The sequence below is a fragment of the Passer domesticus genome, unplaced genomic scaffold (genome assembly GCF_036417665.1).
Source record: "Passer domesticus isolate bPasDom1 unplaced genomic scaffold, bPasDom1.hap1 HAP1_SCAFFOLD_248, whole genome shotgun sequence".
NCBI lineage: Eukaryota > Metazoa > Chordata > Aves > Passeriformes > Passeridae > Passer > Passer domesticus.
The window spans coordinates 24,088-49,325 of NW_026990027.1; the positions used below are offsets into that span (position 1 = coordinate 24,088).

Below are 25,238 nucleotides of genomic sequence, written 5' to 3' on the forward strand. Positions count from 1 at the left end.
GTCCCGGTGACACCGACGGGAGGTCCCTGTCCCTGTCCCGGTCCCGAATCCCGGTGCCGGTCCCCGTGGCACCGAGGGGGCGTCGAGTCCCTGTCCCTGTCCCCGTCCCGGTCCCGATCCCGAATCCCGGTCCCGGTGACACCGGGGGCGTCCCGACCCTTCCTGAGGGTCCCGGTCCCGACTGGGCCGGTCCCGGGGGGGGGTCCCGGTCCCGACTGGGGTCTCCGGGGGGTCCCGGGGGGGTCTCGGTGGTCCCGGGGGGGTTCCAATGGTCCCGATTGGGGTCCCGGGGGGATCCCGGGGGGGGTCCCGGTGCCCCCGGGGAGGGTCCCCGGTGGTCCCGGCGGTCTCCCGGTGGTCCCGGTGCTCCCGGGGGGGGGTCCCGGTGGTCTCCCGGGGGCGGGTCCCGGGGGTCTCCCGGTGGTCCCGGTGGTCCCGGGGGGGGTCCCGGTGCCCCCCCGGCCTTACCTGGGTCTCTCAGCGGGGCCGGGTCGGGGTCGGGCCGTACCGGGCGCGGGGGGAGCGGTGGGACCGGGACCCCCCAGGGGCGCTTTTATCCCCCCCGGGACCCCCCCCAGCCCCGGGGGGGCTCCGGGGGGACCCCGAACCGGGCGGGGCCGGGCCCTGGCGGGGCCGCCCCCGGCCCGCGCGAGACCCTCGGGGACCCCCGGAGCCGCCCCCCGTGTCCGGTGTCACCGGGGGGGGGGGGGGCGGGGGGGGCACGCGGCACCTGCCGCCCCCCGGGACCGCGGGGCGGGGGCGGGACCGCCCCCAAAATACCGGGACCACCCCCAGAATACCGGGACCACCCCCAAAATAGCGGGACCGCCCCCAAAATACCGGACCGCCCCCAAAATAGCGGGACCACCCCCCAAAATACCGGGACCACCCCCAGAATACCGGGACCACCCCCAAAATAGCGGGACCGCCCCCCCAAAATAGCGGGACCGCCCCCAAAATACCGGGACCGCCCCCAAAATAGCGGGACCACCCCCAAAATAGCGGGACCACCCCCAAAAATACCGGGACCACCCCCAGAATACCGAGACCACCCCCAAAATACCGAGACCACCCCCAAATACCGGGACCACCCCCCAAATACCGGGACCACCCCAAAATAGCGGGACCGCCCCCAAAATACCGGGACCCCCCCCAAATAGCGGGACCACCCCCAAATACCGGGACCGCCCCCCCAAAATACCGGGACCACCCCCCAAATGGCGGGACCACCCCCCAAAATAGCGGGACCACCCCCCCAAAATAGCGGGACCACCCCCCCCTAATAAATACCGGGAGCTCTTCAATAAACGGGACCACCCCCCCCCAGAATACCGCCCTCCCCAGAATAGCGGGACCCCCCCCAAATACCGGGACCACCCCCCATATAAATAGCGGGCCCACCCCTCAAATACCCTTGAAATAGCGGGACCCCCCCCCTAATAAATACCGGGAGCTCTTCAATAACCGGGACCCCCCCAAAAAGCGGGACCCCCACAAATAGCGAGACCCCCCTCCCCAGAATACCGGGACCACCCCCAAATAGCGGGACCCCACCCGGGGCACCGGGAACCCCCCCAAATACCGGGACCACCCCCCCAAATGGCGGGACCACCCCCCAGATAAATACCAGGAGTTCTTTAATAACCGGGACCACCCCCAAATAGCGGGACCCCCCCCAAAATACCGGGACCACCCCCCATATAAATAGCGGGACCACCCCCAAATACCCTTCAAATACCGGGACCCCCCCCCTAATAAATACCGGGAGCTCTTCAATAACCGGGACCCCCCCCCCCCCCCAAATATCAGGACCACCCCCCAAATAACGGGACCACCCTCCAGAATAGCGGGGACCCCCCCCCAAAATATACCGAGAGCTCTTCAATAACTGGGAGCCTGCCCCCAAAATACCGGGACCACCCCCCAAATAGCGGGACCCCCCCCCCCCCCAAATACCAGGACCACCCCCCAAAAGACCGGGACCCCCCCCCCCCCCGATATAGCGAGACCCCTCCCAAATAGAGGACCCCCCCCAATTAAATACCGGGAGCTCTTTAATAACCGGGACCCCCCCCCCCAAAATACCGGGACCCCCCCCCCAAATAAATACCGGGACCACCCCCAAAATACCGGGACCCCCCCCAAAATAAATACCGGGAGTTCTTCACATAGCGGGACCCCCCCCAAAAATACTGGGAGCCCTTGAATAACCGGACCCCCCCCCAAAATAGCGGGACCCCCCCAAATAACGGGACCACCCCCCCAATAAATACCGGGAGCTCTTTAATAACCGGGACCCCCCTCAAATAGCGGGACCCCCCCCCAAATACCCCAAAATTAATGGGGGGGGGGTGTCAAAAACCCCCAAAATTTAATGGGGGGGGGTCAGAAATGGGGGGGAACCCCAAAATTAATTGGGGGGGTCAGAATTAAGGGGGAACCCCAAAATTAATTGGAGGGGGGGCACAAAAACCTAAAATTAATTGGAGGGGTCGGAATTAAGGGGGGGGAGCCCCAAAATTAATTGGGGGGGTCAGAATGAAGGCGGGACCCCAAAATTTAATGGGGGGGGTCACAGAAACCCAAAATTAATTTGGGGGGGGTCAGAATTAACGGGGGAGCCCCAAATTAATTGGGGGGGGGGTCAGAATTGAGGAGGGGAGCCCCAAAATTTAATGGGGGGGGTCAGAGAAACCCAAAATTTAATGGGGGGGGGTGTTCAGGGTGGGGGTGGGGCGGATCCGCTGGCTCAGGGCAATTCAAGCCGGGGGGGGGGGAGGGGAGGGAGGGGGAGGGGCCTCCCCAGCCCCGCCCCCCGCCCCCTCCCCCCCCGGTATTTTTAGGCCGGCTCCGGTTTCCCGGGGGGATCCGGTGTCAGACGGGGGGGGGAGGGGCCCGGGGGGGGATGGGAGGGACGCGGGGGGGCACCCCAGAAACGCCCCCTCCCCCACCCCCAAAAAAAAAAAAATCTGGGGGGAAACTGAGGCACGGGGGGACCCCGAAAATTAATCCCCCCCCACAAAATAAAACTCAGGGGAAACTGAGGCACGGGGGACCCCAAACATGAACCCCCCCCCAAAAAAAAAATCTGGGGGGAAACTGAGGCACGGGGGGACCCCAAAAAATGAATCCCCCCCCCCAAAAATGACAGCTCGGGGAAACTGAGGCACAGGAAACGAGCCCCTCCCCCCCCAATGAATCCAGTGGATCCCAAATTTTTTTTTGGGGGGGGGGAGGGGATTTGGGGGGTCTCGGGGAGGGGTTAAAGAAGTGGGGGGAGGGGAGATCTGAAATCTGCTTTTATTGGGGGGAGGGGATTTACAGCAATGGGGATCCGGGGGGAGCAGATCCCGGGGGGATCCCTGGGGTCTGGGGGGTCCAGATCCCACCCGGGGGGGGGCAGATCCCCTCCCCCCAAGGGATCCGGTCCCGCTCTGGTGCATTGGGGGGGTCCAGATCCCAGCGGATCCCAAGGAGGGATCCACTCCAAGGAGGGATCCACTCCCCCCTCCGGGTGTTTGGGGGGGTCCAGACCCCACCTGGGTGGATCCAGATCCCGTTCCCTCCCCCCTGAGAGATCCCGGAGGGATCCCGGGCAGAATCAGGTCGAAATCCTGGGTGGATCCCAGGGAGATCCCAGAGAAATCCTGGGTGGATCCTGGGCTGGTCCTGGGTAAATCTTGAGTGGATCCTGGGGGTGGATTCTGGTCAGAATCCTGGGTGGATCCCGAGTGGATCCCAGGCACAATCCAGTCGAAATCCTGGGTGGATCCCAGGGAGATCCCAGAGAATTCCTGGGTGGATCCTGATCAAAATCCTGGGTGGATCCTGGGCAGAATCCTGGGTGGATCCCGGGGAGATCCCAGAGAATTGCTGGGTGGATCCCGGGCAGGATAAGGTCGACGTCCTGGGTGGATCCCAAATGGATCCCAGGTAAATCCTGGGTGGATCCTGGTCAGAATCCTGGGTGGATCCCAGGGTGATCTTGGTCAGAACCCTCAGTGGATCCTGGGACAGATCCCGGGTGGATCCTGGGCTGATGCCGGTCAAATCTTGGGAGGATCCAGGGTGTGGATCCCTGAGTGGATCCCGGGCAGAACCAGGTCAAAGTCCTGGGTGGATCCCGGGCAGATTCCAGAGTTGATCCCAGGTAGATCCTGGGAGGATCCTGATCAAAAATCCTGGGGTGATCTTGGTCTGGATCCTGAGTGGATCCCGAGATCATGGGACAGATCCTGGGTGGATCCTGGTCAGAATCAGGTCAAAGTCCTGGGTGGATCCCGAGAAGATCCCGGGCAGATCCTGGGGGGATCCTGATCAAAATCCTGGGTGGAAGCCGGGGTGGATCCCAGGTAGATCTTCAGTGGATCCCAGGGGTGGATCCCGTGTGGATCTCGGTCAAAATCCTGGGTGGATCCTGGGCAGATTCTGGAGTGGATCCTGATAAAAAAAAATCCTGGGTGGATCCCGGGGGTGGATCCCAAGCAGAATCGGGTCGAAATCCTGGGTGGATCCCAGGTGTCTCGTGGAGTGGATCCCAGGCAGATCCAGGTCAAAATCCTGGGTGGATCTTGGGCCCAATCCTGGGTGGATCCTGGGGGTGGATCCCAGGCAGAATCAGGTCAGAGTCCTGGGTGGATCCCAGGAAGATCCCGGGTGGATTCCGGTCAAATCCCGGTGGATCTTGATCAGACTCCTGGGTGGATCCCGGGGGTGGATCCCGGGTAGATCCCAAAGGTGGATCCCGGGCAGGTCCCAGACTGGATCCTGGGTGGATCCCAGGCAGATCCCGAGCAGAATCCTGGGTGGATCCCAGGCAGAAGCAGGTCGAGTCCCTGGGTGGATCCCAGGACAGATCCCAGGTGTCTCGTGGAGTGGATCCCAGGCAGATCCCGGTCAAAATCCTGGGTGGATCCTGGGCTGATCTCGAGCAGACTCCTGGGTGGATCCCGGGCGGGTCAGACCTGCTGGGAGATCCCCTGGATCCGCTGCAGAACCTCCCCGGCCTGGAGCTGCTCCCAGGTCAGCAGCGACAGCCCCAGCTGGTCCTCCTGGAACGGGATCCACTGTCGGGATCTGGGGGGATCCGGGGGGATCCTGGGGGATCCCAGGGGTGTTTGGGGGGATCCAAGGTGATCTGAGGGATCCCGGGGTGTCCGGGGGGATCTGGAGGGGTCTGAGGTGGATCCAGGGGGTGCTGGGGGAGCGGATCCCTGGGGGGATCAGGGATCTCTGATTGATAGGATCAATCGGGATCGATCGGGATCCCGTACCTGCCGGAAGGGCTGGGGGTGTGTGTGTGTGTGTCAGGGATCTCTGACAGGATCAATTGGGATCAGTTTGGATCCCCTGGGATCCTGTACCTGGCAGAAGGGCTGGGGATCATGGACCTCTGTTATGAACCAATGGGATTGATCGGGATCCCCTGGGATCCGGTACCTGCCGGAAGGGCTGGGGGGGGGAAATCAGGGATCTGACAGGATCAAACCGGATCCCCTAGGATCCCCTGGATCCCCGTACCTGGCGGAAGGGCTGGGGGGATTGGGAATCTCTGACAGGATCGATCGGGATCGATCAGGATCAATCAGGATCCAGTACCTGGCGGAAGGGCTGTGTGTGTGTGTGTGTGTGTGTGTGTGTGTGTGTGAGGGATCGATCGGGATCGATCGGGATCCGGTGGATCCCCGTACCTGGTGGAAGGGCTGGGGGGGGGGGGGGTCAGGGATCAATCGGGATCCGGTGGATCCCCGTACCTGCCGGAAGGGCTGTGTGTGTGTCAGGGATCGATCAGGATCGATCGGGATCGATCGGGATCAATCAGGATCGATCAGGATCCCCGTTACCTGGCGGAAGGGCTGGGGGGATCAGGGATCAATCGGGATCAATCAGGATCAATCGGGATCAATCAGGATCGATCGGGATCCGGTACCTGGCGGAAGGGCTGGGGGGATCAGGGATCAATCGGGATCCGGTGGATCCCCGTACCTGGCGGAAGGGCTGTGCGTTTGTCAGGGATCGATCGGGATCGATCAGGATCGATTGGGATCCGGTACCTGCTGGAAGGGCTGGGGGCATCAGGGATCGATCGGGATCGATCAGGATCAATCAGGATCGATCGGGATCCCCGTACCTGCCGGAAGGGCTGGGGGGATCAGGGATCAATCGGGATCAATCAGGATCAATCAGGATCGATCAGGATCCGGTACCTGCCGGAAGGGCTGGGGGGGATCAGGGATCGATCGGGATCAATCAGGATCAATCAGGATCGATCGGGATCGATCAGGATCCCCGTTACCTGCCGGAAGGGCTGTGTGTGTGTGTCAGGGATCGATCGGGATCGATCGGGATCCGGTGGATCCCCGTTACCTGCCGGAAGGGCTGTGTGTGTGTCAGGGATCGATCGGGATCCAGTAGATCCCCGGTACCTGCCGGAAGGGCTGTGTGTGTGTCAGGGATCGATCAGGATCGATCGGGATCCGGTGGATCCCCGTACCTGGTGGAAGGGCTGGGGGGATCAGGGATCGATCGGGATCCAGCGGATCCCCGTTACCTGCCGGAAGGGCTGTGTGTGTGTCAGGGATCGATCAGGACCGATCGGGATCCAGTAGATCCCCGTTACCTGCCGGAAGGGCTGGGGGGGGGGGGGATCAGGGATCGATCGGGATCGATCGGGATCCGGTGGATCCCGTTACCTGCCGGAAGGGCTGGGCCATCTGGCGCAGGAAGCGCTTGGCCGCCTGCACGGCCTCGTCCACCGTCAGGTTCAGGTGGGACTCGGGCAGGTGCTCCTGGATCCAGCGCGGCAGCTTGCCCCGCTTGTCGGCCCGGGCGAAGCGCTGCGGCGGGAAATGGGGAGAAAACACCGGGAAATGGGAAAAACGGGGAAAAAACATTAAAAACTGGGGGAAAAACAGGGAAAAACTGACCCCAAACCCCCAAAAACCCCCAAACCTTGTCGGCGAACACCATGAGCCCGTAGTCAGTTTTCCCCCTGACCCAAAACCCCCCAAACTGACCCCAAACCCCCAAACCTTGTCGGCCGAACACCATGAGCCCGCAGTCAGTTTTCCCCCTGAGGGCTCTCCCCACGCACTGCGCCGCCCCAAACTGACCCAAAGTGACCCAACTGACCCAAAGTGACCCCAAACACCCCAAAATCTCTGTGCCCACCTTGTCAGCGAACACCATGAGCCCATAATCTGTTTTCCCCCTGAGGGCTCTCCCCACGCACTGCGCCGCCCCAAACTGACCCAAACTGACCCAAAGTGACCCAAAGTGACCCAAACTGACCCAAAAGTGACCCAAAGTGACCCAAACTGACCCACACTGACCCAAAGTGACCCAAAGTGACCCAAACTGACCCCAAACTGACCCCAAAACCCCCAAACCTTGTCGGCGAACACCATGAGCCCGTAGTCAGTTTTCCCTCTCAGGGCTCTCCCCACGCACTGCGCCGCGTGCCGCATGGCGTCGAAGGTGAGGAACTCGCCCTCGCGCACCTGGAGCTGCTCCCGCAGGAATTCCAGCCGGGCCTGGGGGGCAACGGGGCTGAGACCCCCCCGGAAATCCCAAAAACCCCCCCCGGAAATCCCAAAAACCCCCCCAGGTGTCCCAAAAACCTCCCCAGGTACCCAAAATCCCCCCAGGTCCCCCCATCTCAGGTGTTCTCCCACACCTGGAGCTGCTCCCGCAGGAATTCCAGCTGGGCCTGGGGAGCAACGGGGCTGAGACCCCCCAAAAACCTTCCCAGGTACCCCAAAAACCTCCTCAGGAACCCCAAAAAACCACCTCAGGTATCATAAAAACCACCTCAAGTACCCCAAAAATCCCCCCAGGTCCCCCATCTCAGGTGTTCTCCCACACATGGAGCTGCTCCCGCAGGAATTCCAGCCGGGCCTGGGGGGGCAACGGGGGCTGAGACCCCCAAAAACCTCCCCGGTATCTTAAAACCCCCCCCAGGTATCCTAAAAACCACCTCAGGTATCATAAAAACCCCTCCAGGAACCCCAAAATCCCCCCAGGTCCCCCCATCTCAGGTGTTCTCCCACCCCTGGAGCTGCTCCAAAGGAATTCCAGGGGGATTTGGGGGTGCAACGGGGCTGAGACCCCCCCGGAAATCCAAAAACCTCCCCAGAAATCCCAAAAACCACCTCAAGTATCCCAAAAATCCCCCAGGAACCCCAAAATCCCCCAGGTCCCCCCACCTCAGGTGTTCTCCCCACCCCTGGAGCTGCTCCTGAAGGAATTCCAGGGGGATTTGGGGGGGCAACGGGACTGAGACCCCCCCGGAAATCCCAAAAACCTCCCCAGAAATCCCAAAAACCACCTCAAGTATCCCAAAAATCCCCTAAATCTCCCCCAAATCCCCCTAAAAACCCCCAAATCCCCCAAAAACCCCAAAATCCCCCGATTTCTCCCCCTTTAGGACAGGTGACCCCCAGGTGACCCCCCCAGGTGGGATTTGGGGAGGGGGCCACACCTGAGACCCCCAAAATCCCCCTGAAATCCCCCAAAAAACCCCCAAAATCCCCCCAAAAAGCCCCAAATTCCAATTGATCTCCCCCCCCTTTAGGACAGGTGACCAGGTGACCCCCCAGGTGCCCCCCCCAGGTGGGATTTTGGGGAGGGGGCCACACCTGAGACCCCTGAAAACCCCCAAAATTCCCCCTAAAAACCCCAAAAATCCCCCTAAAAGCCCCCAAAATCCTCTAAAAACCCCAAATTCCAATTGATCTCCCCCCCCTTTAGGACAGGTGACCCCCAGGTGACCCCCCCAGGTGGGATTTTGGGGAGGGGGCCCCACCTGACTCCCCCTCACCTTGAGGATGCGGCTCTGGGTGTAAACGTAGGGGACCCCGAACATGATCACAGCCCGGCCGTAGTGATGGACTGCGGGAAATTGGGGGGCCAGGGACCCCAAAAACCAAAATTCCCATCAAATCCCCCCAAAAATAAAAAAAAACACCCAATGACACGAAAATCCCCCCAAAAATCCCTTAAAAAACAACAAAATTGTCATGAAAATCCCCCAAAACCCCAAAAATTCCCATCAAATCCCCCAAAAATAAAAAAAACCCAAAATGACAAGAAAATCCCCCAAAATTGCCACGAAAATCCCCCAAAACCCTAAAAATTCCCATCAATCCCCCCAAAATTCCCATCAAATCCCCCAAAAATAAAAAAAACCCCAAAATGACACGAAAATCCCCCCCAAAATTGCCACAAAAATCCCTTAAAAACATCAAAATTGCCATGAAAATCCCCCAAACTGCCCCCAAAACCTCAAGATTTCCCCTCAAATCCTCCCAAACCCCCAAATTTCCCATCAAATCCTCCAAAACCTCAAAAATTCCCATCAAATCCCCCCAAAATTCCCATCAAATCCCCCCAAAAAAACAAAACCCAAAATGACACGAAAATCCCCCCCAAATTGCCACAGAAATCCCTTAAAAAACCCCAAAATTGCCATGAAAATCCCCCTAAAAACCCCAAAAGTTCCCCTCAAACCCCCCAAAATCCCTCAAACCCACCCTGAACCTCCCAAAACCCCCAAAATTGCTCCAAAACCCCAAAATTGCCCCAAAATCAAAAAATTTGCCCAAATTTGCCCAAATTCCCCCGAATTCGCCCCAAATCTCACCGAAGTCGATGCCCTCGGAGATTTTGCCCCAAGACCGGGGTGGGAACATCCCAAAAAATGGGGCAGGGACCCCAAAATCCCCTCAAACCCACCCTGAACCCCCCCAAAACCCCCAAAATTGCCCCAAAAATCCAAAATTTGCCCAAATTCCCCCGAATTCGTCCCAAATCTCACCGAAGTCGATGCCCTCAGAGAATCTGCCCCAAGACTGGACTGGGAACACCCCAAAAAAAGGGGCAGGGACCCCAAAAATCCACCCAAACCCACCCTGAACCCCCCCAAAACCCCCCAAATCACCCCAAATCCAAAAATTTCCCCAAATTTGCCCAAATCTCCCGGAATTCGCCCCAAATCTCACCGAAGTCGATGCCCTCGGAGACTTTGCCGCGCGCCACCGAGAGCAGCACGGCCCCGCGGCCGTTCTCGCACGCCTGGGGGGGAGTGGGGGGACACCCCGGGATGGGACCCCAAAAAACATCCAGGGACCCCAAAATTCCCATAAAAACCCCCAAACCCCATCCAGGGACCCCCAAAAACCCATCCAGGGACCCCAAATTCCATCCAGGGACCCCAAATTCCATCCAGGGACCCCAAAATTCCCCTGGGACCCCAAAAACCGAACCCAGGACCCCAAAATTCCCCTAAACCCCCCCCCCCCAGACCCCCCAAAAACCCCATCCAGGACCCCAAAAACCCATCCAGGGACCCCAAAATTCCCATAAAAACCCCCAAAACCCATCCAGGGACCCCAAAATTCCACCCAGGGACCCCAAAAACCCATCCAGGGACCCCAAAACCCATCCAGGGACCCCAAAATTCCATCCAGGGACCCCAAATTCCATCCAGGGGACCCCAAAATTCCCCTGGGACCCCAAAAACCAACCCAGGACCCCAAAATTCCCCATAACCCCCCCCAGACCCCCAAAAACCCCATCCAGGACCCCAAAAACCCATCCAGGGACCCCAAAATTCCATCCAGGGACCCCAAAATTTCATCCAGGATCCCAAAAATTTCATCCAGGGATCCCAAAATTCCCACAAAAACCAAGCAGGACCCCCCAAAAACCCATCCAGGGACCCCAAAATTCCACCCAGGACCCCAAAATTCCCCTAAAACCCCCCCAAGACCCCCCAAAATTCCATCCAGGACCCCAAAATTCCACCCAAGGACCCCAAAATTCCATCCAGGGACCCAAAATGCTCCAGGGACCCCAAAATTCCCATAAAAACCCCCAAAACCCATCCAGGGACCCCAAAATTCCACCCAGGGACCCCAAAATTCCATCCAGGATCCCCAAAACTCCCTAAAACCCCCCCTGGAACCCTAAAATTCCATCCAGGAGCCCCAAAATTCCCCCAGGGACCCCCAAAACTCCCCCAAATCCCCCTCCGAGACCCCCAAAAATCCCCCAAAATCTGCTCAGGACCCCCAAAACTCCCCCAAATCCCCTCATGACCCCCAAAACTCCCCCAAATCCCCCTCTGAGACCCCCAAAACTCCCCCAAATCCCCCCCCAGGACCCCCAAAAATCCCCACCTCGGGACCCCCAACCCCCCCCAGCACCTCCTGGTACTTCTCCAGGGCCACGCTGGTCTCAGCCCCGTCCTGGGTCTCGATGAAGAGCAGCTTGTTCCTCTGGATGTTCTCCAGGATGCCCTGGGGAGCAATTTGGGGGCATTTTGGGGGTCCCAGGGGAGTTTTGGGGGTCCTGGGGTTCCCAGGAGGGAACTTGGGGCAGTTTTGGGGGAATTTGGGGCAGTTTTTGGGGTCTCAGGGGGGGATTTGGGGGTTCTGGGTCTCGATGAAGAGCAGCTTGTTCCTCTGGATGTTCTCCAGGGATGCCCTGGGGAGCAATTTGGGGGGATTTTGGGGGGTCTCAGGGGATTTTTGGGGTTCCCAGAAGGGAATTTGGGGCAGTTTTGGGGGGTTTGGGGCAGTTTTGGGGGTCTCAGCCCCATCCTGGGTCTCGATGAAGAGCAGTTTGTTCCTCTGGCTGTTCTCCAGGGTGCCCTGGGGAGCAATTTGGGGGGGATTTTGGGGGGGATTTTGGGGGTCTCAGGGGAGTTTTGGGGGTCCCAGGGGAGTTTTGGGGGTCCTGGGGTTCCCAGGAGGGAATTTGGGGCAGTTTTGGAGGGATTTGGGCAGTTTTTGGGGTCTCAGGGGGGGATTTGGGGGCGTTTGAGGGGTTCTGGGTCTCGTTTGTTCCTCTGGATGTTCTCCAGGGTGCCCTGGGGAGAAATTTGGGGGGGTTTTGGGGGTCCCAGGGGAGTTTTGGGGGTCCTGGGGTTCCCAGGAGGGAATTTGGGGCAGTTTTGGGGGGGTTTGGGGCAGTTTTTGGGGTCTCAGGGGGGGGATTTGGGGTTCTGGGTCTCGTTTGTTCCTCTGGATGTTCTGCAGGATGCCCTGGGGAGCAATTTGGGGGGATTTGGGGGAGTTTTTGGGGGTCTCAGGAGATTTTTGGGGTTCCTGAGGGTCCCAGGAGGGAATTTGGGGCAGTTTTAGGGGAATTTGGGGCAGGTTTTGGGTCTCAAGGGGGGATTTGGGGGTTCTGGGTCTCGATGAAGAGCAGCTTGTTCCTCTGGATGTTCTCCAGGGTGCCCTGGGAGCAATTTGGGGAGATTTTGGGGGGGGGGGTTGGGTATTTTGGGGAGATTTTTGGGTTACTTTTTTGGGATTTTGGGAGGGATATTTTGGGGTATTTTTATGAGATTTTGGGGCATTTTTGGGGAGGTTTGGGGTATTTTTTGGGCTATATTGGGGTATTTTTGGTGGGATTTTTAGGGGGATTTTTGGGAGATTTTGGGGGGTTTTAATGGGATTTTTGGCGGGATTTTTGGGGCATTTTTGGGGGAATTCCGGAGTATTTTTGGTGGGATTTGCGCTATTTTCAATGGAGATTTTGGGGTATTTTGGGGGGGATTTTTGGGGCCTATTTTAGAGTGATTTTGGGGTATTTTTGGGGTATTTTTGGGCTCCCACCTGTTCGTACCACGAGGCCACGGCGCTCTCCAGGTACAGGTGAGGACATGGGGGTTTTGGGGATTTTTGGGGGGATTTTTTTTGTATTTTTGGGGAGATATTTCTGGATTTTTGGGTTATTTTTTTGGCAATTTTGGGGTATTTTTTGGGGGGATTTTTTTTGGCTATTTTGAGGTGATTTTGGGGCTATTTTTGGGGTTTTTTTGGAGGATTTTAGGGGGATTTAATGGGTATTTTGGGGGGATTTTTAATGGGATTTTTGGGGTGATTTTGGGGGGATTTTTTGGGCAATTTTAGGGTGATTTTGGGGATATTTTTGGGGTGATTTTGGGGCGGTTTTGGGCTCCCACCTGCTCGTACCACGAGGCCACGGTGCTCTCCAGGTACAGGTGAGGACATGGAGGGTTTGGGGGATTTTTGGGGTATTTTTGGGGGGATTTTTTGGGCAATTTTAGGTGATTTTGGGGATATTTTTGGGGTGATTTTGGGGCCATTTTTGGGGCCATGTCAGGGTATTTTGGGCTCCCACCTGCTCGTACCACGAGGCCACAGTGCTCTCCAGGTAGACGTAGCTGGTGAAAAAGGCCACGAGGCCGTCGGGGACCACGGCCGAGAGCTCCAGCAGCAGCTGCCCGTAGTTCCGGGTCACCGCTGCGATTTGGGGAAATTTGGGGGAAATTTGGGACCCCAAAAACCCCAAAAAACTAAAAACCTCAAAATCCCCCCAGAAATCCCACAAATCCCCCCAGAAATCCCCCCAAAAAACCCAAAAATTGCCCCAAAATCCTCCCAGAGCTCCAGCGGCAGCTGCCCGTAGTTCCGGGTCACCGCTGGGATTTGGGGAAATTTGGGGGATTTCGGGAAAATTTGGGGGATTTGAGGTTATTTGGACCGAAAAAAAATCAAAATTCCCCCAGAAATCCCAAAAAAAACCCCCAAAAATTGCCCCAAAAAAACCCAAAAATTGCCCCAAAATCCCCCCCCAGAGCTCCAGCAGCAGCTGCCCGTAGTTCCGGGTCACCGCTGGGGTTTGGGGAAATTTGGGGGAAATTTGGGACCCCAAAAACCCAGAATCCTAAATTCCCCCAGAAATCCCACAAATCCCCCCAGAAATTCCCAAAAACCCCAACTTTTCCCCTAAATCCCCCCCCAGCCCCACCAATGTACTCAAAGGTCTTGAATTTGGAGTTCATGGCCACCCCAAAACACCCAAAAAAATCCCAAAATTCCCCCCAAAAATGACCCCGAGACCCCTCCCCAAAGCCCCCAGACCCAAATTTGCCCAAAATCCCCCAAATTTCCCCCAAACCCGCACCGATGTCCTCGCGGGTCTCGAACTTGGAGCTCGTGGCCACCCAAAAAACCCCAAAAACCCCCCAAAAAAAACCCCAAACGACCCTGAAACCCCTCCCCAAAATCCCCCAGACCCCAAAAACCCCAAAATCCCCCAAATTTCCCCCAAACTCTCCCCAAACCCGCACCAATGTACTCAAAGGTCTCGAACCTGGAGCTCATGGCCACCCCAAAAACCCCCAAAAATCTCCCCAAAACTCCCAAAATTCCCCCCAAAAATGACCCCGAGACCCCTCCCCAAAGCCCCCAGACCCAAATTTGCCCCAAAATCCCCCGAATTCTCCCCAAACCCGCACCGATGTCCTCGCGGGTCTCGAACTTGGAGCTCATGGCCACCTGGTCGTTGCCTCTGCCCACGATCTGGGGAGGGGGAAAGGGGTCTCAGAGCCCCCCAAAAACCCCCGGGACCCCCCAAAATCCCTGAGACCACCCCCCAAAAATCCCTGAGACCACCCCCCAAAATCCCTGAGACCACTCCCAAAAATCCTTCAGGGACCCCCCCAAAAATCCCTGAGACCACTCCCAAAAATCCTTCAGGACCCCCCAAAAATCCCTCAGGAGCCCCCCAAAAAATCCCTGAGACCCCCCCAAAATCCCTGAGACCACCCCCCAAAATCCCTAAGACCCTCCAAAACCCCCCAAATCCCCCCCAAATCCCTCCCAGGACCCCCCAAATTCCCCCCAATTCCCCCCAAAACCCCCAGACCCCCAAATTCCCCCCAAGACCCCTCAAAACCTCCCCAAATCCCCCAGGACCCCCCAATTCCCCCCAAAGCCCCCCCCCAGGTCACCCCAAATCCCCTCCAAACCCCCCAAATCCCCCCCAGGACCCCCCAAAACTCCCCAAAATCCACCCCAGGTCACCCCAAACCCCCCCAGGACCCCCCAAATCCCCCCCAGCCCCCTCTAGGACCCCCCCCAAACTCCCCCAAATCGCCCCCAGGACCCCTCAAAACTCCCCCAATTCCCCCCAATCCTCCCCAGGACCCCCCCAAAACCCCCCAAAATCCCCCCAGTTCCCCCCAGGGACCCCACAAACCCCCCCAGTTCCACCCCAAAATCCCCCCAAAACCCATCCAGGACCCCCCAAATCCACCCCAGGACCCCCCAAATCCCCCCCAGGACCCCCCAAATTTCTCCCAAACCCTCCCAGGACCCCCCAGACCCCCCCAGGACCCCCCAAATCCCCCCCAGGTCACCCCAAATCCCCCCCAAATCCCCCCCAGGAACCCCCAAATCCCCCCCAGGACCCCCCAAATCTCCCCAAACCCCCCCAGGACCCCCCAAAACTCCCCCAAATCCCCCCCAGGTCTCCCCAAATCCCCCCCAAATCCCCCCAGGACCCCCCAGGACCCCCCAAATCCCCCCCAGGACCCCCCAAATCTCCCCCAAACCCCCCCAGGACCCCCCAAAACTCCCCCAAATCCCTCCCAGGTCACCCCAAACCCACCCAGGACCCCCCAGACCCCCCCAGGACCCCCCAAAACTCCCCCAAATCCCCCCCAAATCCCCCCCAGGTCACCCCAAACCCCCCCAAATCTCCCCCAAACCCCCCCAGGACCCCCCCAAAACTCCCCCAAATCCCCCCCCAGGTCACCCCAAATCTCCCCCAAATCCCCCCCAGGACCCCCCAGACCCCCCAAATCCCCCCCAGACCCCCCCAGGTCACCCCAAATCCCCCCAAATCCCCCCCAGGACCCCCCAAATCCCCCCCAGACCCCCCCCAGGACCCCCCCAGACCCCCCCAGCCCCCCCCGGACCCCCCAGCCCCCCGTCCCCTGACCATGGGGCAGAGGCAGGTGCGGGCCAGGGTCATGCTGAAGGTTGCCATGGTAACGGGGCTGAATCCCAGGATTTTGGGGTAAAACTCCAGCGGGGACAGGGTCTGGGGAGGGGAAATGGGGTCAGGGGGATTGGGGGTTTTTGGGGGGATTTGGGGTTTTTTGGGGGGATTTGGGGATTTCTTGGGGGGATTTGGGGTTTTCTTGGGGGGATTTGGGTTTTTTGGGGGGATTTTGCGGAGCATTTTGGGGGATTTTGGGTTTTTTGGGGGGATTTTGGGGTTTTTGGGGGGATTTTGGGTTTTTTGGGGGGATTTTGGGGTTTTTTGGGGGGGGTTTTGGATTTTGAAGGGGGATTTGGGTTTTTTTGGGGGGATTTTGGGTTTTTTGGGGGATTTTGCGGAGCATTTTGGGGGATTTTGGGGAGCATTTGGGGTTTTTGGGGGGGGTTGGGGTTTTTGGGGGGATTTTGGGTTTTTTGGGGGGATTTTGCGGAGCATTTTGGGGGATTTTGGGGAGCATTTGGGGTTTTTGGGGGGGATTTGGGGATTTCTTGGGGGGATTTGGGTTTTTTGGGGAGATTTTGGGGTTTTTTGGGGGGATTTTGGGTTTTTTGGGGGGATTTTGGGGAGCATTTTGGGGGATTTTGGGTTTTTTGGGGGGATTTTGGGGCTTTTGGGGGGATTTTGGGTTTTTTGGGGGGATTTTGGGGTTTTTGGGGGGATTTTGGGGGTTTTTTTGGGGGGATTTTGCGGAGCATTTTGGGGGATTTTGGGGAGCATTTGGGGTTTTTTGGGGGGGTTGGGGTTTTTGGGGGGATTTTGGGTTTTTTGGGGGGATTTTGCGGAGCATTTTGGGGGATTTTGGGGAGCATTTGGGGTTTTTGGGGGGGATTTGGGGATTTCTTGGGGGGATTTGGGTTTTTTGGGGAGATTTTGGGGTTTTTTTGGGGGATTTTGGGTTTTTTGGGGGGATTTTGGGGAGCATTTGGGGTTTTTGGGGGGTTTGGGGTTTTTTTGGGGTGGATTTGGGGTTTTTTGGGGGGATTTTTTGGGGGCATTTTGGCGTTTTGGGGTTTTTTGGGGATATTTGGGTTTTTTTTGAGGTTTTTTTGGGGGGGCTTTGGGTTTTTTTTAGGGGGTTTCTTGGACAGCATTTTGGGGTTCTGGGGAGAACTTGGGTGGATTTGGGGTTTTGGGGGGATATGGGAAGGTTTTGGGATTTTTTTGGGAGGATTTTGGGGTTTTTTTGGGGGGATTTTTTGGGTTTGGGGGGGGATTTTGGGATTTTTGGAGGTGATTTAGGGTTTGCTTTGGGGGGAATTTGGGTTTTTTGGGAGGATTTTGGGTTTTTGGGGGGCATTTGGGTTTTTTTGTGGGGATTTTGGGTGGGGGTCTCACCCCCAAGGTGACAGTGAGGGAATTTCAGGATATTTTGGGGTCTTTCTGAGGTGATTTTGGGGTATTTTGGGGGCGATTTTGGGGTATTTTGGGCTATTTTTGGGGTCTCTCACCCCCGAGGTGACGATGAGGGGATTTTGAAGAATATTTTGGGTATTTTTGGGGTGATTTTTGGGGTCTCTCACCCCCGAGGTGATGATAAGTGTATTTTTGGGATATTTTTAGGGTATTTTTGAGGTAGTTTTGGGATGTTTTTGGGTATTTTTGGATGTTTTTGGGATGTTTTTGGGCTGTTTTTGGGGTGTCTCACCCCCGAGGTGACGATGAGGGTATTGTTTTGCATATTTTAGGGTATTTTTGGGGTGATTTTAGGGTATTTTTGGGATGTTTTTGGGTATTTTTTGGGATGTTTTTGGGGTCTCTCACCCACGAGGTGACGATGAGATGATTTTGGGGTATTTTTTTATATTTTAGGGTATTTTTGGGGTGGTTTTGGGGTCTCTCAACCCCGAGGTGACGATGAGATGATTTTGGGGTATTTTTGGGGTGATTTTGGGTGTCTCACCCCCGAGGTGACGATGAGGGTATTTTTTGCATATTTTAGGGTATTTTAGGGGTGATTTCAGGGTATTTTTGGGATGTTTTTGGGTATTTTTTGGGATGTTTTTGGGGTCTCTCACCCCCGAGGTGATGATAAGTGTATTTTTGGGATATTTTAGGGTATTTTTGAGGTAGTTTTGGGGTGATTTTGGGATGTTTTGGGCTGTTTTTGGGGTGTCTCACCCCCGAGGTGACGATGAGATGATTTTTTGCATATTTTAGGGTATTTTAGGGGTGATTTTAGGGTATTTTAGGGATGTTTTTGGGTATTTTTTGGGATGTTTTTGGGGGCTCTCACCCCCGAGGTGACGATGAGGGGATTTTTTTATATTTTAGGGTATTTTTGGGGTGATTTAGGGATGTTTTGGGGTGTTTTTGGGGTGTCTTACCCCCAAGGTGACGATGAGATTATTTTAGGGTATTTTTGGGATGTTTTTGGGGGCTCTCACCCCCGAGGTGACGATGAGGGTATTTTTTGATATTTTAGGGTATTTTAGGGGTGATTTTAGGGTATTTTTGGGATGTTTTTGGGATGTTTTTGGGATGTTTTTGGGGTGTCTCACCCCCGAGATGACGATGAGATGATTTCAGGGTATTTTTTGGGATGTTTTTGGGATGTTTTGGGATGTTTTTGGGGTGTCTCACCCCCGAGGTGACGATGAGGGGATTTTTTTGATATTTTAGGGTATTTTAGGGGTGATTTTAGGGTATTTTTGGGATGTTTTTGGGTATTTTTTGGGGTGTTTTTGGGGTCTCTCACCCCCGAGGTGACGATGAGATGATTTTGGGGTATTTTTGGGATGTTTTTTGGGTATTTTTGGGATGTTTTTGGGGGCTCTCACCCCTGAGGTGACGATGAGATGATTTTGGGGTATTTTTGGGATGTTTTTGGGTATTTTTTGGGATGTTTTTGGGGTCTCTCACCCCCGAGGTGACGATGAGATGATTTTTTGCATATTTTAGGGTATTTTAGGGGTGATTTTAGGGTATTTTAGGGATGTTTTTGGGTATTTTTTGGGATGTTTTTGGGGTCTCTCACCCCCCGAGGTGACGATGAGATGATTTTGGGGTATTTTTTTATATTTTAGGGTATTTTAGGGGTGGTTTTGGGTATTTTTGGGGTGTTTTTGGGGTGTCTCACCCCCGAGCTGACGATGAGATGATTTTTTTGATATTTTAGGGTATTTTGGGGGTGATTTTAGGGTATTTTTGGCATGTTTTTGGGTATTTTTGGGGCTGTTTTTGGGGTGTCTCACCCCCGAGCTGACGATGAGATGATTTTGGGGTATTTTTTTGATATTTTAGGGTATTTTAGGGGTGATTTTAGGGTATTTTTGGGGTGTCTCACCCCCGAGGTGACGATGAGATGATTTCGGGGTATTTTTGGGGTGATTTTGGGTATTTTTGGGATGTTTTTGGGATGTTTTTGGGGTGCCTCACCCCCGAGGTGACGATGAGATGATTTCGGGGTATTTTTGGGGTGATTTTGGGTATTTTTGGGATGTTTTTGGGTATTTTTTGGGATGTTTTTGGGGTCTCTCACCCCCGAGGTGACGATGAGATGATTTTGGGGTATTTTTGGGATGTTTTTGGGTATTTTTGGGATGTTTTTGGGTATTTTTGGGATGTTTTTGGGGGCTCTCACCCCCTGAGGTGACGATGAGATGATTTTGGGGTATTTTTGGGATGTTTTTGGGTATTTTTTGGGATGTTTTTGGGGTCTCTCACCCCCGAGGTGACGATGAGATGATTTTGGGGTATTTTTGGGATGTTTTTGGGTATTTTTGGGATGTTTTTGGGTATTTTTGGGATGTTTTTGGGGGCTCTCACCCCTGAGGTGACGATGAGATGATTTTGGGGTATTTTTGGGATGTTTTTGGGTATTTTTTGGGATGTTTTTGGGGTGTCTCACCCCCGAGGTGACGATGAGATGATTTTTTTTATATTTTAGGGTATTTTGGGGGTGATTTTAGGGTATTTTTGGCATGTTTTTGGGATGTTTTTGGGGCTGTTTTTGGGGTGTCTCACCCCCGAGCTGACGATGAGATGATTTTGGGGTATTTTTGGATATTTTTGGGTATTTTTGGGATGTTTTTGGGGGCTCTCACCCCCGAGGTGACGATGAGATGATTTCGGGGTATTTTTGGGGGTGATTTTGGGTATTTTTGGGATGTTTTTGGGATGTTTTTGGGGTGTCTCACCCCCGAGGTGACGATGAGATGATTTCAGGGTATTTTTGGGGTGTTTTTGGGTATTTTTGGGATGTTTTTGGGGTGTTTTTGGGGTGCCTCACCCCCGAGGTGACGATGAGGGGATTTTTTGATATTTTAGGGTATTTTAGGGGTGATTTTAGGGTATTTTTGGGATGTTTTTGGGTATTTTTTGGGGTGTTTTTGGGGTCTCTCACCCCCGAGGTGACGATGAGATGATTTTGGGGTATTTTTGGGATGTTTTTGGGTATTTTTTGGGGTGTTTTTGGGGTCTCTCACCCCCGAGGTGACGATGAGATGATTTTGGGGTATTTTTGGGATGTTTTTGGGTATTTTTTGGGATGTTTTTGGGGGCTCTCACCCCTGAGGTGACGATGAGATGATTTTGGGGTATTTTTGGGATGTTTTTGGGTATTTTTTGGGATGTTTTTGGGGTCTCTCACCCCCGAGGTGACGATGAGATGATTTTTTGCATATTTTAGGGTATTTTAGGGGTGATTTTAGGGTATTTTAGGGATGTTTTTGGGTATTTTTTTGGGATGTTTTTGGGGTCTCTCACCCCCGAGGTGACGATGAGATGATTTTGGGGTATTTTTTTTATATTTTAGGGTATTTTAGGGGTGGTTTTGGGTATTTTTGGGGTGTTTTTGGGGTGTCTCACCCCCGAGCTGACGATGAGATGATTTTTTTGATATTTTAGGGTATTTTGGGGGTGATTTTAGGGTATTTTTGGCATGTTTTTGGGTATTTTTGGGGCTGTTTTTGGGGTGTCTCACCCCCGAGCTGACGATGAGATGATTTTGGGGTATTTTTTTTGATATTTTAGGGTATTTTAGGGGTGATTTTAGGGTATTTTTGGGGTGTCTCACCCCCGAGGTGACGATGAGATGATTTCGGGGTATTTTTGGGGTGATTTTGGGTATTTTTGGGATGTTTTTGGGATGTTTTTGGGGTGCCTCACCCCCGAGGTGACGATGAGATGATTTCGGGGTATTTTTGGGGTGATTTTGGGTATTTTTGGGATGTTTTTGGGTATTTTTTGGGATGTTTTTGGGGTCTCTCACCCCCGAGGTGACGATGAGATGATTTTGGGGTATTTTTGGGATGTTTTTGGGTATTTTTGGGATGTTTTTGGGTATTTTTGGATGTTTTTGGGGGCTCTCACCCCTGAGGTGACGATGAGATGATTTTGGGGTATTTTTGGGATGTTTTTGGGTATTTTTTGGGATGTTTTTGGGGTCTCTCACCCCCGAGGTGACGATGAGATGATTTTGGGGTATTTTTGGGATGTTTTTGGGTATTTTTGGGATGTTTTTGGGTATTTTTGGGATGTTTTTGGGGGCTCTCACCCCTGAGGTGACGATGAGATGATTTTGGGGTATTTTTGGGATGTTTTTGGGTATTTTTTGGGATGTTTTTGGGGTGTCTCACCCCCGAGGTGACGATGAGATGATTTTTTTTATATTTTAGGGTATTTTGGGGGTGATTTTAGGGTATTTTTGGCATGTTTTTGGGATGTTTTTGGGGCTGTTTTTGGGGTGTCTCACCCCCGAGCTGACGATGAGATGATTTTGGGGTATTTTTGGATATTTTTGGGTATTTTTGGGATGTTTTTGGGGGCTCTCACCCCCGAGGTGACGATGAGATGATTTCGGGGTATTTTTGGGGTGATTTTGGGTATTTTTGGGATGTTTTTGGGATGTTTTTGGGGTGTCTCACCCCCGAGGTGACGATGAGATGATTTCAGGGTATTTTTGGGGTGTTTTTGGGTATTTTTGGGATGTTTTTGGGGTGTTTTTGGGGTGCCTCACCCCCGAGGTGACGATGAGATGATTTCGGGGTATTTTTGGGGTGTTTTTGGGTATTTTTGGGTATTTTTGGGGTGTTTTTGGGGGCTCTCACCCCCGAGGTGACGATGAGATGATTTCGGGGTATTTTTGGGGTGATTTTGGGTATTTTTGGGATGTTTTTGGGATGTTTTTGGGGTGTCTCACCCCTGAGGTGACGATGAGATGATTTTGGGGTATTTTTGGGGTGTTTTTGGGTATTTTTGGGGTGATTTTGGGGTGTTTTTGGGTGCCTCACCCCCGAGGTGACGATGACCGACTGGAAGCGCTCGAACACCGGCCGGATGGCGATGGAGGCGTCCAGGCAGCTGGGGGGCAAAAATCCCTCAAAATCCCCCCCCAAAAAACCCCAAAATGCCCTCAAAAAATCCCCCAAAACCCACCTCAAAATCGCCCCAAAAATCCCTTCAAAATCCTCCCAAAAAAACCCCTAAATCCCCCTCAAAATCCCCCCAAAAAAACCTCCAAATGCCCCATAAAAAATCGTCTAAAATCCCCCAGAAAACCCCAAAATCCCCCCCAAAATCCCCCCCTCAAAACACCCCAAAACCCCACCTCAAAAAAACCCCAAAATCCCCCTTCAAAAAACCCCAAAATCCCCCCAAAAAATCCCAAAACCAATCTCAAAAAACCCCCAAATTCCCCCAAAAACAGCAAAATCCCCCAAAACCCAAAAATCCCCCCCAAAATCCCAAAATTCACCTCAAAAAACCCCAAAATTTCCCAAAATCCAAAAACCCCTCCCAAAAACCCCATAAACTCCCTAAAATCCCTCCTGAAAAACCCAAAATCCACCCAAAACCTCCATAAAATCCCCCAAAACCTCCCCTCAAAAACCTCCAAAAAAACCCCAAAACCCAAAAATCTCCCCAAAAACCCCCAAATCCCCCCCAAAAAAAAAAAAAACCCCCAAATCCCCCCCAAAAAACCCAAAACCTACCTAACAAAAACCCCAAATCCACCCAAAACCTCCCCACAAATCCCCCCAAAAAACCCCAAAATCCCTCTGAAAAACCCCAAAATACCCCAAAAACCCCAAAATCCCCAAAATGCCCCAAATTTCCCCAAACCCCACAGACCTGAAGTGCAGCACGGGGTTGGCGATGCTCGGGGTGCGATCGTCGAAGGGCTCGATGATGATGGTGAAACCTGGGGGAATTTGGGGGATTTTGGGCAATTTTGGGCGAAATTCGGGGTTTTTGGGGGTTCTGGGCGTTTTTGGGGTTTTTTAGAGGGCGTTTTTTGGAGAAATTTAGGGTTTTTCAAGGGGGATTTGGGGTTTTTTAGGGGGAATTTTGGGTTTTTTGGAGGGGAATTTTGGGTTTTGGGGGGTTTTGGGGCTTTTTTGGGGTTTTTTGGGGGGATTTTGGGGGATTTCAGGGATTTAGAGGTTTTTGGGGTTTTTTAGAGGACGTTTTTTGGGGAAATTTGGGGTTTTTCAAGGGGGATTTTGGGTTTTTGGGGGGACTTTGTGTTTTTATGGGGGGTTTATTGGGGTTTTTTTTGGGGGATTTTGGGGGATTTCAGGGATTTAGAGGGTTTTTGGGGTTTTTTAGAGGGCGTTTTTGGGGAAATTTGGGGTTTTTCAAGGAGGATTTGGGGGTTTTTAGGGGGATTTTGGCTTTTTGGGGGGAATTTTGGGAGTTTTTGGCCCACCTTTGCTGTAGGTGCTGACCAGGGTTTAGGGATATTTTTAAGGTATTTTTGGGGTGGTTTTGGGGTTTTTCTGCCCCACCTTTGCTGTAGGTGCTGACCAGGATTAAAGGATATTTTAGGGTGGATTTTTGGGTTATTTTTGGGGTGTTTTTGGGGTTTTTTTGGCCCACCTTTGCTGTAGGTGCTGACCAGGTTTACAGGATATTTTGGGGAGGATTTTTGGGTTATTTTTGGGGTTTTTTGGGTTTTTTCTGCCCCACCTTTGCTGTAGGTGCTGACCAGGGTTTAGGGATATTTTTAAGGTATTTTTGGGGCGTTTTTGGGGTTTTTCTGCCCCACCTTTGCTGTAGGTGCTGACCAGGGTTACAGGATATTTTTAAGGTATTTTTGGGTTATTTTTGGGGGCGGTTTTGGGGTTTTTCTGCCCCACCTTTGCTGTAGGTGCTGACCAGGGTGGCGAAGTTGGCCACCAGGGTGATGGGGGAGAAATCGGCGACGTCGGGGAGGGCGAGGGTGCGGAGCAGGGAGTGCAGGCGCTCGGCACAGAACCTGCAAAATCGGGGTTCAGGGACCCCAAAAACCCCAAATTCACCCCCAAAAACCTCAAAAAACCACCCCCAAAACCCCCCAGGGACCCCAAAACCCCCCAGGGGAGGGTGCGGAGCAGGGAGTGCAGGCGCTCGGCACAGAACCTGCAAATCGGGGTTCAGGGACCCCAAAAAACACCTCAGGGACCCCAAAAACCCCCAAAAACCCCCATAACCACCCCAAAATACCCTAAAACCACCCAAACCCCCCAGGGGGAGGGTGCGGGGCAGGGAGTGCAGGCGCTCGGCACAGAACCTGCAAAATCGGGGTTCAGGGACCCCAAAAACCCCAAAATCACCCCAAAAACCCCAAATATCACCCCAGAGATCCCCAAAACCCCCAAAACCCCACCCCAAAACCACCAAAACCCCCCCAAAAATCACCCCAAGGACCCCAAAAGCCACCCCAAAAACCGCCAAACCCCCACAAAAAACCCCCAATTTTTGACTCCTGATCCTGTTATTGGAGGTTTTTAGGGGTGCAGATCCCATTTTTTGGGGTCCCCAAACCCATTTTCTGGGGTGCGGATCCCATTTTGGGGTTTTTTTGGGGCTCTTTAGGCATATCAGAACCCACTTTTGGGGCACAGATCCCATTTTTGGCGGGTTTTTAGGGGTGCAGATTCCATTTTTGGGGTCCCAACACCATTTTTTGTGGTCCCAAACCCATTTTCTGGGGTGCAGATCCCATTTTTGGGGTTTTTTGGGGCTCTTTAGACATATCAGAACCCATTTTTTGTGGTTTTTAGGGGTCCAGATCCCATTTTTTGGGGTCTCAACCCCATTTTTTGGGGTCCAGATCCCATTTTTGGGGTCCCCAACCCCATTTTTTGGGGTCCCAATCCCATTTTTGGGGTGCAGATCCCATACTTTGGGGATTTTTGGGCTTTCCAGTCCCATTCTTTGAAGTTTTTAGGGGTGCAGATCCCATTTTTGGGATTTTTGGGCTTTCCAGTCCCATTCTTTGAAGTTTTTAGGGGTGCAGATCCCATTTTTGGGGGTTTTTTAGGGGTCCCAATCCCATTTTTTGGGGTCCCAACCCCATTTTTTGAGGTCCCGATCCCATTTTTGGGGTCCCAACCCCATTTTTGGGGGTGCATATCCCGTTTTTGGGGGTGCCAGACCTGAGGGGCTTGTGGTCGATGCAGACCCTGTCCCGCAGCTCCCGCAGGAAGGCCGGGGGC

The 25,238-nt window shown here is 54.1% G+C and overlaps 1 protein-coding gene across 1 annotated transcript; it reads right to left on the reverse strand.

Moving 5' to 3' along the window:
- Positions 1-3,242: 3,242 nt before the first annotated feature.
- LOC135292242 (general transcription and DNA repair factor IIH helicase subunit XPD-like) lies at positions 3,243-25,234 on the reverse strand (the record flags this gene model as incomplete). The annotated part of the gene is made up of 13 exons (XM_064406460.1): positions 3,243-5,051; positions 6,693-6,836; positions 7,389-7,532; positions 8,819-8,889; positions 9,999-10,071; positions 11,205-11,297; positions 13,150-13,271; positions 14,270-14,333; positions 15,757-15,858; positions 22,050-22,119; positions 22,891-22,960; positions 23,898-24,016; positions 25,179-25,234. Coding segments are annotated over 13 exons (1,221 nt in total), but the record flags the coding sequence as incomplete, so codon positions are not given.
- Positions 25,235-25,238: the final 4 nt, after the last annotated feature.